The sequence below is a fragment of the Gadus macrocephalus genome, chromosome 9 (genome assembly GCF_031168955.1).
Source record: "Gadus macrocephalus chromosome 9, ASM3116895v1".
NCBI lineage: Eukaryota > Metazoa > Chordata > Actinopteri > Gadiformes > Gadidae > Gadus > Gadus macrocephalus.
In genome coordinates, this window is record NC_082390.1 from 8,181,131 (window position 1) to 8,197,101 (window position 15,971).

Below are 15,971 nucleotides of genomic sequence, written 5' to 3' on the forward strand. Positions count from 1 at the left end.
TCAATTACATGAAGTATAAATACATATATAGACAATAGAAATGCAGTCCATGTATATATATATATATATATATATATATATACATATTCATATAAAAAGCTAGACTGGGTTTGTTACATGAGGCACAACAACAAGATTTCCGAGGAGCTTCCATTTCCGTTCATCTGAGTCTGTTACCTAACCGCACGGAAGCCATTTGAGTCTGGCGAGCGCCCGGCCACTCTCACCGCCGCCCCCCCCCCCCCCGCGGCCGGCAGGCGTGACGCCGCTGAGGCCTCAGAGGGCCGGCGATGAGGCGCCTCATCGCCCACAACACCCGTCCTTCATGTCGCCCCTTCTGTTTTGTGTCCTGCTTCCAGGGGCCACGTTCTGCGGGCGGTGCAGCGCGGGGATGACCGGGGCCCTTGGGAAACGTGCATGAGTTGGCAGGTAAGGGCCCAGTCCCCTGGAGAACAGGATCCAGTGTGAGCCTGGATCATCCCACCACCCTCCCCTCTCGCTCCCTCCTGCCTGGGTGATGAGCCCTGAACTCGGCCTGGACACTTGCACGTTTCACCCTAACCCCGCTCTCTGGGAACAAATGGCAAGGAGTGTGTGTTTGTGTTTGGGTGTGTGGGAGTGTGGGAGTGTGTGCGTGTACGTGTGTAAGTAAGTGTGTGCATTTGTGTATTCCTGTGTCTGTGTGTGTGTGTGTGTGTGGGTGCATGCGTGTGTGTGTGTGTGTGTGTGTGTGTGTGTGTGTGTGTGTGTGTGTGTGTGTGTGTGTGTGTGTGTGTGTGTTTAAGTGTGTGTGTGTATGTCTACATACAGTGTGTGTATATGTGTGTGCATGTGCGTGGATGTCTGCATGGGTGCGTTTTTGCGCGTGTGTGCGCGCGTGTCTGTGAGGCTGTATTTATGTGTGTGTGTGTTTTATTGATCCGATAATTAATTAATTAATTAAGACCTATATGTTATGTACAAATGTAAAGTAAACAGATGGACCACATGATGAAGCATATTTTAACGTTGATCTGCACTGTTGATTTAAGTGCAGTTGATAAGTCACGTAACACGTTATGTAACACCATAATGCTATATAGATGGCATAGTTTCTAACGGCAATATGAATTCATTGAACCCTTATTAATATTACAAATCATATACTCATATATATGTGTAATATATAAACAACATTTCTAAATGCATGTATATTAATTCTCGGTATTTTGTATTCTTTATATATGTATATATATATATATATATATATATATATATAGATAGAGGTCAGTTCGGCTTCAATGTATTTAATATATAAATAATAATAAATTCAAAGCAGCTGAATTCCACATATGCCGAATAGTGTTTAGAACCAAGATGTACACTAGTTGAATACAACCCATTGGGAACTTTGTATTGGTAAGGCCATCCATTCACCACAACGTCTGCTGCCTGGGCTCCAAGTTCATGAATACATTAAAGTGCTGCAATTGGAGTGGATAAACAGAAGTCCTTAGCAGTTATCTGTTACGGGGCTAGGTCCAAACGTCAAGAGGTCTCACCTTCTGCAGTCCTCAGTCCTGAAGCCAGCCAGCGCGCCTCTTATTTTTCATCAAGCGGCCGGCTTTCTTCAAGCTTCACCGGCAGAATATTAATACTAAATATTAGAGAAATATCCTGGTCAGGGGCCAAGCGCTTCAGACAATAGTGCAAGCAAACATTAACCTTGAAGACAGAAAAATAGATCCGTTGAAAAAGAATAAATCCCCTTAGGCTTCATAATATTTATTCTTCCACGTTGCTTTGGCACTCCTCTATTTCCCCGGCTTTGGGGGTTTATAAAGTCTGTGTCTTAAAGCGGGAATCAAACAATACACAAATCAAGTATCAATTTTTTTCTGTTTGTAAAAAAAGATTGATAATACAAAGCATTGAAATATATCATGGCAATAAAAGGATAATATACTCCCCTATAAACCCTGCGACCACTTTTATCAATGTATTTTACAGCCCCTGCTCAGCCCTGTGCCAAGGAGCCAGGAGACGGCTTCAATAGAAAACCCTGACCGCGCCGCCCCTTTAAGTGGGCAGCATGCCTCTGCACTGACCTCCTCTTTAAGTGGGCAGCATGCCTCTGAAATGACCTCCCCTTTAACTGAACTTACCTCCCGCCTCTGAACTGACCTCCCCTTTAAGCTGGCAGCATGCCTCTGACCTGATCTACCCTTTAAGTGGGCAGCATGTCTCTTAACAGACCTCCCCTTTAAGTGGGCAGCATACCTCTGAACGGACCTCCCCTTTAAGTGAACTGACCTCCCCTTTAAGTGGGCAGCATGCCTCTGAACTGACCTACCCTTTAAGTGGGCATTAAGCGTCTTGGGGAAATACATTTGGCAAGGTCGTAGGAAAACAGGGTTAGGGTTTGATTATTATGAGTATTAAAAGTTTGTCCGCAAATAATATATTATGTCTATGCCAGCAGAATTTATTTGTATTTATTAAGAATTATGCTTTAGAATCAGATGAGCGTCATCCAACTGGTCACAGCCAATCAGGAATCAGGGCTATGGATCCCTGCCCATGCCATTCAGTCACCATATGGTCATGTCCAACGACTCTGTAAAAATAACTTGTCAGATAGCATCACGTGATGAGATAAGACGGTACTTTATCAACCCAAGAAGGGAAACAGGGCAGCAGTAGCTCTGGAGGGCGTGCGGATTGACCAAACTAGTAACCGGGAGGTTACTAGTTCGATCCTACTAATGGAGTGTCGAGGTGTGCCTGAGCAAGACACATAACCCTGACTGCTCCCGACAAGCTGGCTGTCGCCTTGCGTGGTGGTCTCCGCCGTTGGTGTGTGAATGTGAATGATTGGTTGCAAGTCGCTTTGGATAGAATTTGCGTTAGCAAATTCCCCTAAATGTAATGTCAATGAAATGTGGGTGTCACAGCAGAAAGAACAGTGGTAGAAATTAATCAGATCCAAAAATGAAATACGAGTTAAACCATCAAATTGTTAAATAACATTGAATATCTATACTTATTATTCTTATATTTCCCTTGCACCCAAAGAGGCCAATTAGAATCAGCTCGTTCATCAGGAGCATGTGTTGCTGCAGGGGCCCTTTCCTCCCACTCACGCCGGGGCCATTACCCAATGTAACGGCCGGCAGGATATGAACCCTGCACTCAAATAGCACTGCGCTGATGCCCCGCAGACATGATACAGCACTCTGCTCACGCTCCGGCGGGCAGCACAGAACACCTGGCCCCCACTGACCCGGCCCCGGCGAGCAGCGGTCAGCGCTGACTCGCACGCCAAGGCGTGGTGCCGCAGCACGGTTCAAGGGGAGCAGAGCGGTGCCTTTGAGCAAGGGGAGCGGTGCGAAGTGATGAAACACGAAGGCAACGCCGCCGGCGACGGCAGCTGGGATGTGTGGAACACTCCCCGTGATTCCATCGTAAACCGTCACGAAAAATCAAATCAAAACAAAATGCGAATCAGGGGGGTAAACATTTCTAGATTTCTGTGAAGAAAAGTGGATTAGAAGGACCACACATCACACACATGAATCATCAATCCGGTTTATTACAGAGCACACACAGCTACGGTCCGGTTGTATTTTGTCTGTGTTTGTTGTGGACAACAGAAATAATCTGATGGGCACCAGAGGAAATTATTTCCAATTGCAATTTCGTTTGGCAGGTTGTATCAATTTCTAATCTTTCCACGGTTGTCCTTAAAGTGTTCAAATCGGTCGTCTTTCAATTGTATATTCTCTATCGATTTAATCTGGGAAAAGTAGTAGTAATAGTATTAGTAGTTGTTATAGTAGTACTAGTGGTAGTCTTAGTAGTACTAGTATCAGTGTACAGCAGTAAGTGTAGTTACTAGGGGTGGGTGTATCAATCGAGCTATCTACTACTCTCACACCGTACGATGATGTTTGTCGTCTTATTTGCTCTATTTTTCTGTATTGTATTGCTTCTCTTATATTACTTGATAGTTTGTGAGATAATCATTGCATAATTAGCCTACCAGCATACGGTGCTGTTGAGAGAGCACGGGGAGGGCCGTGGTGGTGTGTACTGCGGCAGACTGTTAGTCTCCGCGGTGAGTGATAATATATCTCTTATATGTGGGTGGAGGAGCAGCTGTCATGTCATCTCTGGTCGCGGTTTGCTAAACCCGGAGAAATACTCGCGGTCTCGTACAAGCAGCTGCAGGTACGATTGGAGGGAGCAGAAAAGAGCAGGAGAGAGCAGCGTTTAGAAACTAAACAACCCAAAATAAACGCCTCCATCGCGTCTCTATTTTCTCCTCCGTTGAGAAATGACTCATTCACGCACCTGTGATTGACAGGCGAGATGGATGCCCGGAATCAATCAGGGAAGAGATGCACTGATTGGCCAGTAATGAGCTAGGGGCAGTCCTGATTCTAAATTGTCTCCTACAAAGGTGGGCACAGCGAACTAGAAACTCTCAGAGAGCATTTCGCTCAGTAATTATGACGGACGGCTAGTCCCTTCATAACAAATGACACAGAAATAATTGCTCTTAGATCTTACCTAGACCACCTTTAAGTAGTTCAAATAATGCAAGGAGCCAGTCCCGTGTCAACAGAGTGCTTTACTACCGTGTTGCTTCTAAAGGAGTGTTGACCATTTTGACCTGAAAGGCTTTTGTTAGGGCCTGATATCAGTTGATGTTTGACGGGTGGAGGGAAGGGGGAGAGGGGGTGGAAATTGGTCCAATCTGCCAACGTCCATTAAAAAAAAATTATGTTTGCACACGCCGTCAAAGACGATGCAGAGCAATGATTTCAGCCGGGCTCTGACAACAACGTGACCCTGACCTTTCAACTCAATTCCATCCCCGTTTGGCAGGCGATAAAAGCCCTGTGTTCCTGTTGACACGACAACCGTGAGGAACCTCCTTATCCCACGAAGGGGACTCCACCAAGGATCCTCAGCCACTGGTGTTTGTGTTTGAGTGTGGCTAATTAATGGATAATTAACGAAGCGCCTGCTCGCTTTTGTTCAACAGCACCCATGGCACACGAGCAGCAGACTGCAACCTGCAACGTTAGCATCCAGAGCTAGCCCTCCGAGGCTGAAAGGCTGCTTCGTAGGCGGCGTTCCAACAGAGGAGGGCTTCCTCTCCTGTGTGGCTCGCATGTTTGCAGAAAATGCTTCCTGCGGAGGAGCCCCCCTCCCTCTCCTCTGTTCCGGTTTTACTTGAATACGGAAAGGACCGAGATTCATTGTGGGGGAAAGGGAACACCAGAGCTTCCCTGCTTCCCAGCTGTTGCTAATTAGCCCCATTATAAATCGTGGTTGTGTGCTTTTTTGTTTTTCTTCGTTCCCATTGAGTGGGCGAAGTCGAAGTGCTGCAGACGGCTTTTCGCAAAATGGTGCTCATCTGGAGTGACGTGCGGTTCTGTCATTCACTGGCCTCCATATCTGGGCTCTCTTGTTTCCCCGTCTTTCGTTGTTGAAGAGAGGCTGGAGGAGGGAGACTCCTCATCAGGGCAGGCCTTTAGAACATGGATACACACCAGAGGACAGAGAGACAGACAATAACACAGACGCACAGGCAGACATTGAGAAAAACAGACAGACAGGAGGACCGACAGACAGACTGGCGGAAAAACAGACTGACAGACAGGAGGACAGACAGACAGACTGGTGGACAAACAAACTGACAGACGTACAGGAGGACAACCACACATACGGACAGACAGACAGGAAGACAGACAGGTGGACAGTAGACGACTTAATGTATGATGTCATTAGGTCCCTAATTCCCTCAGCTGTAAAACTCATGCTGTGTCTGTGTTGTGGACCTCAGCCCTGATAATAAATGGAATGGAGCTGCAATTCAGCTTTATTTTCACAGCCGGCTAATCTAATGACGCATTTTTTTCTGATTAATCGCTGTCGGGTCTATAAAACAACATAAATAAAAGCAAACCCCATCGCAAGCGACCAGAGTCTAAAACGTTGTCTTAATTGTGCCTCGCTTCATTTATTAACAACAACCGCCAAATATTTTAACATCCAAAGCATAAAGTAGCAGGTCTTGATAAACTGTGTGAATGACTCTCCGTTTGTCAAAATAGGATAAAGTAATTGTTATTTATATTGGCTATTCAAGCGCCGTCACAGCCCTAAGATGTAATAACCAAGCCTTCATGGTGTTGATGGAACATTCCCTTCAGCGGACCACCGCCACCGCCTCCCCCCCCCCAAAACCTCCCACACTGTCATCACATCGTGGATACCTTACGCCTTATGTGTGTGTTTCTTTCTCCTCCACACCATAAAGATGAAACATGGAGACCACTTGCGCATAAAAAAAACACCTATGTGGTCGTTCAGTAATACGATGTGTTCCTGTGCCATCTTATTTATTTATGTGTTCATTTATATGCGTCGGGTTTATCCAACAGCAGTCTCATTTAATCTCCAGACAATAGCCCCCGAGGGGAGGAGATGTTCCGCCACGTCTTCCTCCACCAGTGAGATTCGGCTAAGACCCGCGCTTGAGATTATGCGTGACATAATGCGCGCGGTGCGTGTTAAAAAAAACACAGGCGCGCGGGGCGATACCATCTACAGTACATTAATCCCATCGCACGCGTCGGTCACGCCGGGGCATTGTGGTGTGCGTGTTATTTTTAGGCCCACGGTGGTTCTGCAGCATGCGGGGAACGGTAGGAGCAGGAGGAAGAGGGAACGATGGGTGGTTGTTCCTCTCCGCTGCCATGCTTTGTGCTTCGTCGCAGGATGTTAGGAAGTTACTACCAAGCTATTATTAAGGACTGACCTCATTTCATTTTGCATCTAATTAATCTCGCTCGCTTCCTCCTCCCTTTGCTCCCTCTGATTCTCTCTGTTTCTATCTCTGCCGCTCTCTCTCTTTGCCTCTCTCTCTCTCTCTCTCTCTGTCTCTCTCTCTCTCTCTCTCTCTCTCTCCCTCTCTGTCTTTTTCTGTCACCGTCTCTATCTCTATCTCTGTTTCTCTCGTTCTCTGTATCGCTCTCTTTCTCTCTGCATGTCTCTCTCCCCCCTATCTCTCTCTCCCTCTCTCTTTCCTCTGTTTCCTCTCTCTCTCTGTCTCTTCCACCCCCCTATCTCTTTCTCTATGTTTCTCTCTGTCTCTTTCTCTCTCCGTCTCCCTCTTTACCTCCCTCTCTGCCTCTCGCTCTGCCCCTCTTTGTGTCTCCAAGTCTCTCTCTCTCTCTCTGTCTCCGTCTCCCTCTCTCTCTGTGTCTCTGCCTCTATCTGTTTCTCCCTCTCTCTATAGCTCCTTCTTTTTCCCTCCCCTTTCCCTTTTCTCTCCCTGTCACTCTTTCACATGTTTCAGCAACCATGGACACTCCGACTAGCTCACATACTCTCAAACCCAGATGCACATTCCCACACATGTGCACAAATACAAACACACACACACACACACACACACACACACACACACACACACACACACACACACACACACACACACACACACACACACACACACACACACTCAGACATATTCACAAGCATGCAGAGAAATACCAACACATACACACGCACACACAAGCACATCCTAGTTTGCCTGTTCTTATGCTGCTATTAATGTGAAGAGGTAGAAAATATTTCCAGTGAAAGAAGCAATCCTTTTTCTTTAGTCAATGAAAAGGAAGGGAAATAATTTGCTATCCCGGGGTAGGATTAGACAGCAATTTTTAAAGGATAATTGTCTCCTATGTGAATAGTGGTTCAGTGTTTTTCGCTTTTCTTTGGGTAGCGCGTGGGTTTTTGTCTCCCGGTGTGATTTCTGTGTGACTTCTAATCTATATGCACCGGAACAAACAGGAGCCTTGTGATTATCAGTTGGACTGTGGGCTCTCTGTGTGTCGCGGATGATGGATGGAAGGCAGTCGGGCTGTTGTTTGAGCACCGTGTGGTCTCTGCCTCTGACATATTGATTTGTTGCAGCATGCAAAAATATCGCTTCTAGTTTCTATGGCTTCCAAGGTGTATTCTCATTGGTTCACCGAGGGATGGAGTGATTTCGTCCAATCAGATCTAATCAGTTGTTGTTCATATCCTGTGTTAATTACTTCCACCCTGACGTCACTGTGTACTACATACGAAGGCCTGTGCATGCATATTAATAGATATGTATTTATTAATGCAACCACAACAAGGGATAAGCTAATGTTCTGAGCGCTTTACAATACAACACAATGCACGTTCCAGAGCAGAGAGTGTCTACATATTGACATTCAGTGTTTGGTACAAAATTGGGACGATGGCATGGCTTGGAACCGGAGGAAGCAGAGCTACACTCTGTTAGCCAGCAACGTATCCACCCTTGGCATCGGTGTTGATGTAGTTTCCCAGAGAAAACAGATTTTCCGGTTCCATTGTCTGCCGGTTTCGTTAGTTCCTTCACTGTTTGGTTTGCAAATCAACTTAATCTTGTCACTTCTCACCAATGAGACCGACTAGACTGCAGCAGGAAGACACAGGAAGCTGTCACGCTGCACCAAATCAAGCAACATAAGAAATGTTACAATAGTTACAAAACTATCTCACTCTCGCTAACCTTGCTGTGTACCAATGTACCATAAGAGAAAGAAAAATAAGGTCAAATGATAGAAATGTATACGTTTCAGACCTTATTAGCAACGTGATTCAGCCCACCCTTAATTCTAAACGTATCAGCTTGCTGTAACGCTGAAAGTCACAAATCAGCGCACACAGCGTTCATACTCGCTTTTATCTCTATCATTTATCCCACCAAAATGACACGGCAAAAAGGTTGAATGCTACGTGGAGATGAAATGCTCACGGTACCGGTTATGTACCGGGATCGAATAGACCCCTTGTCAAAAAGCTGCTCTCCCTGCTCTTTTTGAGCCCCGAGAAGGATCAAACAAGGCAAGAAGAGAAAATCCTGATTTAATACAAAGAATACACCAAAAAATCTCTTGCCTCCAGGCTTCCTGTGGTTGGAGTTTGAAGTTCGCAATTACAGATGAATGGAGTCATTAATCGATATATTAATCAGCAATTACAGTAATAGCCTGCCCGTTTTGAAGGGAAGGAGACAAGCCTTTAGTTGAGGGATATAAATAGGCGCTGTGACACACATAACACCAGAGAGTGACTGCAAAGAGGCAGCCCTGACTGCCAGAACGTACCCCTAGTCGTATACCATCACTAACTCACACACACACATCACTCACCCACACACTAATCACAAACACACACACACACACACACACACACACACACACACACACACACACACACACAAACATTACACTCACCCGCACACTAATCAAACACATTCAACCACACACACACACGCACGCAGCCACGCACACACATAAACACGCTCACTCTAACACACACACACTCGAACATCACAGACACATAAACTCACACACACACAAACACACACACTCGCACATCACACACATAGACACACACACAAACGCAATGATACATCTCTCCCATCCATTCCCCATGTCCCCAGGTGGCTTTGGTGCGGACGGCATCGCTACTGTACCCTGTTGCACAGACAACATGTCACCACACATGTGTCATATTATCAGAAGTTTCCAGATATCTCACTGGAAGGAGTGGTGGTGGGGGGGGCATGGCTCTTATTGATGTTCTCTCAGTGCCAGGTATAAATCACCGCACACAGAAGTCATACTCGCTTTTATCTCCGTACGCCATTCATCCTGGAGATATGACACAGCAAAAAGGTTGAACGCTGCATGGAGACTCAGTGTGCGTGTGTGTTTGTGTGTGTTTGTGTGTCTTTGTTCCTTGTGTGTGTGTGTGTTTGTGTGTGTGTGTGCATGTGTGTGTGTGTGTGTGTGTGCGTGTGTATATCTCATTAGAGAAGAAGATGAAGTCTACTGACAGCCCCGGAGAAAATAAATAAATTGGACCTTGATATTAAATTGCTGTGTCTGTGTATGTATATATATATATATATTTGTTCCGACTGACCTTCAAGTTGAGGCTGGCATGTGTGTCTATTTTTCTTTGTACTGAAATCCAGTAAAACCAGAAAGAGTGACAATGTTTTCCCTCCTTATTACAAGAATATCCTGTCTCTGCATGACTCTTGGCTTCGGAGCTGTGGATTTTCATTGCCAACCCGAAAACATTGAAACAAACCACGGATCCGTCCTGTTGTTTTGATCCAGAGAATCCAGCCCCACCATTAGCCCTTACATTGTACGGTTTCTCCAAACATCAATGCTAGGCATCAGAGACGGGCTCGCTATGAAGGAACTGTGCATGCACAGGGATTTGTTTACCTACTCTGTAACTGACATTTCAGACAGACCTATGAAGAGGGTTATGTAAGGAATAAACTAAGGCATGATGTCCCGCTAAATATATCATTCACAAGATACGCCTGAGTGGGTAAATCCGCTCATACTACCGTAAGCAACATGATTAGATGTAGGTTACATTCAGCTGTAAGGTAACTTTCAGAATACTCTCCTGCGGTCCTTTGATTGAATTGTTTTCGCCTTGTCAGGCCAAAGGTTGTATTTCAGAGTTGTTTGTAAAGCTGGATTTGTAGCGCATTGATTCTGAGCTGCTGAAAGGCAGAGGTGTGCAGTTATTGAAAGATAATGCACACTGTCGGAACGTCATTGACTTATCAGGATCAAGTATTGATCCCAATGCTGTGGTATAAGTAGCTGTTGACATAACAAGGTATAAGTAGGTGTAGGTATAAGTAGGTTGTAGGTATAATTAGGTGTAGATATAAAGAGGTATAAGTAGGTTTAGATTCTGATACATGAAACAACTGGATGGCTCTTTGCCTTTTTCAAACAATGGAAAGCCCTGAGCTACGAATCGTTTTGAGTGCAGAAAAGCAATGATGTGGCGCATTATTTTTACTTTGGGGATATCTGCAGCAGAATAATTATCATACACTAGTAGTATGTGGTATCGCTTATCCGCAAAAATGAAAAACAAAAACGAAATATTAACCTCATATTTCAGATTTCTATGGCCACTAGGCACCCTCTCTTCTTCTTCTTTAAATAGCTTGGGGAGCACTTTAGCCTTTTCATTTTCAATACAATAACAAAATCCAGCACAGCATCTGAATATCAAAGTTTCTTCATTTTTCACAAGTGCAAAAGTAATGATAAAATCCCAATGGGATAGACATTTAATAAATAGCCACTCCGATTTCGATTGTAAACTTAGATTGTTCTCAGCCTCACTCACTTATCGGCGGCTGATAAATTAACACATGTAAATATAAAACACTTTAACACTCTGCCCTCTTCTGACTTCTCGTTTCAGGCGGCTGAAGTACTCTCTCTCTCTAGAGTGGAAGACCCGTCAATGAATTATGAATGTTGAACAAGATGACCTCCTCTCAGCAGCAGCAGATGATGAGAGGTCCTAGGCTGAACCGGGCCTTGTCCGACCCATTGCTTGTGCTGCTCCTGGCCCTCCAGCTACTGGTCGTGGCAGGCCTGGTGCGCGCTCAGACCTGCCCATCCGTCTGCTCCTGCAGTAACCAGTTCAGTAAGGTCATCTGCACGCGGCGCGGTCTCCGCGACGTCCCCGATGGCATATCCACCAACACTCGCTACCTGAACCTGCAGGAGAACCTCATCCAGGTCATCAAGGTGGACAGCTTCAAGCACCTGAGGCACTTGGAGATCCTGCAGCTGAGCAAAAACCACATCCGCAACATTGAACTGGGGGCCTTCAATGGACTGGCCAGCTTAAACACCCTGGAGCTCTTTGACAACCGCCTCACCACCATCCCCAATGGGGCGTTTGAGTACCTCTCCAAGCTGAAAGAGCTCTGGCTGAGGAATAACCCCATAGAGAGCATCCCCTCCTATGCCTTCAATAGAGTGCCGTCGCTGCGCCGGCTGGACCTTGGGGAGCTCAAGCGTCTCTCGTACATATCGGAAGGGGCCTTCGAAGGGCTGAGCAACCTGCGCTACCTGAACCTGGGTATGTGCAACCTAAAGGAAATCCCCAACCTGATTCCCCTGGTGAGGCTGGACGAGCTGGAGATGTCTGGCAACCAACTGGCGGTCATCAAGCCCGGCTCGTTCAAAGGGCTCATTCACCTGCAGAAGCTGTGGATGATGCACGCCCAGATCCAAACCATAGAGAGGAACTCTTTTGACGACCTGCAGTCGCTAGTGGAGCTCAACCTGGCCCATAACAACCTGACCCTGTTGCCCCACGATCTGTTCACGCCCTTGCATCACCTGGAGAGGGTGCACTTACACCACAATCCGTGGAATTGTAACTGTGATATTCTCTGGCTGAGCTGGTGGCTGAAAGAGATGGTGCCGGCCAACACTAGTTGCTGTGCCCGCTGCAGCTCCCCGTTCAGCCACAAGGGGCGCTACATCGGGGAACTGGACCAGAACTACTTTCATTGTTATGCTCCTGTTATTGTGGAGCGCCCAACAGACCTGAATGTGACAGAGGGCAGCCCCGCAGAGCTCAAATGCAGGGCCAGCTCCCTGACCTCTGTCAGTTGGATTACCCCCAACGGCTCCGTCATGACACACGGTGCGTACAGGGTCCGCATCTCTGTTCTGAACGACGGGACCTTGAACTTCACCAATGTTTCCATGCAGGACACGGGCACGTACACGTGCATGGTGAGCAATTCGGCGGGCAACACGACCGCCTCCGCCACGCTCAACGTGACGTCCACCGAAAACAGCGGCTTCAGCTACTTCACCACGGTGACGGTGGAGACCATAGAGACCCCACACAACGAGGGCTTCACCACGGTGCAGCAGAACGTGAGACCCACCACGTCCGGTCCCTGGGAGTCTATCTCCGCCAGCTCCACCACCACCACCACCACCACCACCACCACAGCCCGGAGGTCGCAGTCCACCCGGACGACGGAGAGGACGTACACCGTCCCCGTCACGGAGCTGGGCGGAGAGGGCTCTCTCAACGGCCTGGACGAGGTCATGAAAACCACCAAGATCATCATTGGCTGCTTCGTGGCCATCACGCTGATGGCGGCCGTCATGCTGATCATCTTCTACAAGATGCGGAAGCAGCACCACCAGCAGAACCACCACGCGCCCCAGCGCACCATCGAGATCATCAACGTGGACGAGGACTGCGTGACCGGCGGTCCAGGCATGGAGGGACACCTTTCCCTTCCCCCACTGGAGCATGAGCACCTCAACCATTACAACAGCTACAAGAACGCGTACAACCACGTCTCCACCATCAACTCCATACACAGCTCCGCGCATGAACCTTTATTGATCCGGGCGAGCTCCAAAGACAATGTGCAAGAGACCCAGATCTGATCTGCTTTCGTTTTCGTTTTCCCGGAATGGAACGGCACACACACTGATTCATTCAAGTATAGACGATATTTACAAGACGATTATTGGCCGAGAGGTTGAGGAGTTTGCCGGCCATTGAAGGGGACAAACCTGGATGTGTCCTCGGCTAATCATTTGTTGGTGATGTTTATTCAATGACTTTGGGAATTAGGGTATGTCTACTGTTTCAAAAAGTGTCTTTACAAAACAAAGGTTATTTATTTAAGAAAAATATTGTGGTTAAATTTAGAAAAAAATGTGTTCTGCATTTATTTTTTCAGCTCTTGATTCATGGTTTTCTTTCATTGTTGATAGGTTTACTTTAATGCTTAAAGAAAATAATGTTAGTGGTTTATTTTAATCAGGTAGTCTGACATATAGAAGACAGGATGCTTTTTTTCTCCCATCTGCTAAAAACTTTCAGCCTCGTTAGTGAATCTCTTGCCATCAATTGTTTTTTGAAAAAGATAAACCTTCTTGATGCATATGAGGAATGGGATTCGTTTTTCGTTTTTGATTCATAAATTCTATCATCCTGATATCAAATGTCATCACAGAGTTTTTTACAGCAAGGGAACATTTGTATTTTTACTATTGTAAAAATAACAGCCAACAATTAGAGATTAATACGGAATGAAACAATTAAGTTTATACACTTTATTTATGAAGGAACAGACTTATTTGTGGTTTCTTTTTTTCTATACATTTATCCCATTAACATTCACCTGTTTTATTTTTTGAGCTGTGCAAAGATGTCCACAGATTATGAAATTAACGATGTCATTTACTAGCATACAACTGCTTGCTAATCAGGGAGGGTCTTAATGCAAATGCAATCATAGGGCACAACAAACAAAGAGTCTAAGACTAATTGGGAAGATTAAAATCAAAGGGTAAAATACACACACGTGTCTGAATAATGAGCAGCATTATGGTTAACTCTATGTCACTTCTCTCACAAACAAAAATCACGATACCTTCTTACCCCACGATGTATTAAAGTTAAATCCTCTTGATTAGGGCCATGATGGGGCGAGCAGAGCTTCCATTCCCCTAGCATAACAGCAGCGCTGCTGAGGGGCAGTTAAACACACTCCTAAATCCTTTATACAGCTGCGTGAGCACATTGTCTGTCATCCGCTTGCCACTATCACACATGGCCAGGGCACGGGAGTCCCAGATCCACACAGGGCCCCTGCCAAGCACAGGACACCCGGCCCAGAGAGGCCGTCCTGCCAGGGCTTATGCCGCGCGAGGCGTCAGGGGAGGGCATATGGGACCGGGCATCAAGCAGATGTTCCCGGTGGCACCTGCGTCTCATCTCCGCTCAGAGCCCCAACTCTGGGCCATTTCCATTTTAATTGACATGCCCATGGGTTGAGAGACAGACCCTGCGCTGAATGCACCGCGTCTACTCTACAGTCATTTGCCAAGTCTCAACACTGGAAATGTGTGATGTTAGGATGTGTTGGTCACATCCAAGACCGTGAAAGGTGTCTCCGGAGAGGCTCTCCTGCAAGGACTTTGCTTTATCTCTACTACCAGTCACAGATACATTCAATCCAAGCCCTTCGGTTATCTACAATGGCTCTGGATTTGACAATATGCATTTAATTACACGTGTTGCAGATCTGAAGACAGACCATACCAACAATTGTTTTTCTCATGATATGCTTTAACTGTGACCAAAATATTAAAGATTAAACGGAAGTACAATGAAAACGTTTTTGGAAATGAAATACAAAAACGTGATTATAGAAATATCAAATCATTGTGCCAAGGCCTCCCTGGATTAAATTCATCTTGAAGTTGCACTGAAGTTGCATACGTGTTCATTTAATCCATTTTTACCCGTGGAATGAGGTGTATGTGTTGATCCATGATTGATTTGATCGTCCGTACCGAGAGAAAGCAAACAAGTGTGACCGTCCCTTATTTTTAAGTTGAAGGTAAACAACAAATATGTTAGTTAGACTGTCGCATATATATGTAGGAAGTATAAATATTTTTGTCGCCGCTCTGAAATTCATACTTTAGTTTGATTTGTTGGTTTGATTGTTTGTTTGTTTTAGAGAGGAAACGCTGTTCTAGCAGTAGATTTATATGAGCATATGTTTTGAGAATAAAATGAACAAAAACAAAAAAACTTTTTAAAGTTTGATTTTACATGTGCAAACAACTTGTTCTCAAAAGTAAAAAAAAGACAAACAAGCTGTAAGAAGATAATACATTGATTTTCATGTAAACATTCTTTTATGACCTTTAAAAGATATGAAGATCAATTATAGGAACACAGTTTGTAGTTCAGACACAAAATATGGTTAAAAAATAAACTATTGTTGTTTTTTGTATTGTCTGATTCTTATTTCTGTATAGGGGACATCATGGATGACAATATCCTTGCAAAAAACCTTTTCATTGGTATGAATTATGTTGTACCAGTTCTTAAACTATCGCTGGTTAATGTGTCTTGTCAAAGAAATGTGTTCTGCAACATCAACTCCATTCCCGCCTAAAAATCACGAAACAGATGGTCCTTTTACGTAATTCTTCCAAATTGGAAGAATGGTGAATGCAAATCTTTAACCAATCACTTCAATGGTCGGTCTCCTC

At 45.5% G+C, this 15,971-nt stretch overlaps 1 protein-coding gene across 2 annotated transcripts in view; it reads left to right on the forward strand.

The window, feature by feature from the left end:
• LOC132464294 (leucine-rich repeat-containing protein 4C-like) overlaps positions 1–15,709 on the forward strand; it is a 53,440-nt gene extending 37,731 nt beyond the window's left edge. For both annotated transcript variants that reach the window (XM_060060594.1, XM_060060595.1), the window contains 2 exons: positions 360–429; positions 11,332–15,709. In XM_060060594.1, coding sequence (XP_059916577.1) covers positions 11,385–13,340 — 1,956 coding nt within the window. In that variant the 5' untranslated portion in view covers positions 360–429; positions 11,332–11,384 and the 3' untranslated portion in view covers positions 13,341–15,709. The remainder of the gene's footprint in view (positions 1–359; positions 430–11,331) is intronic.
• Positions 15,710–15,971: the final 262 nt, after the last annotated feature.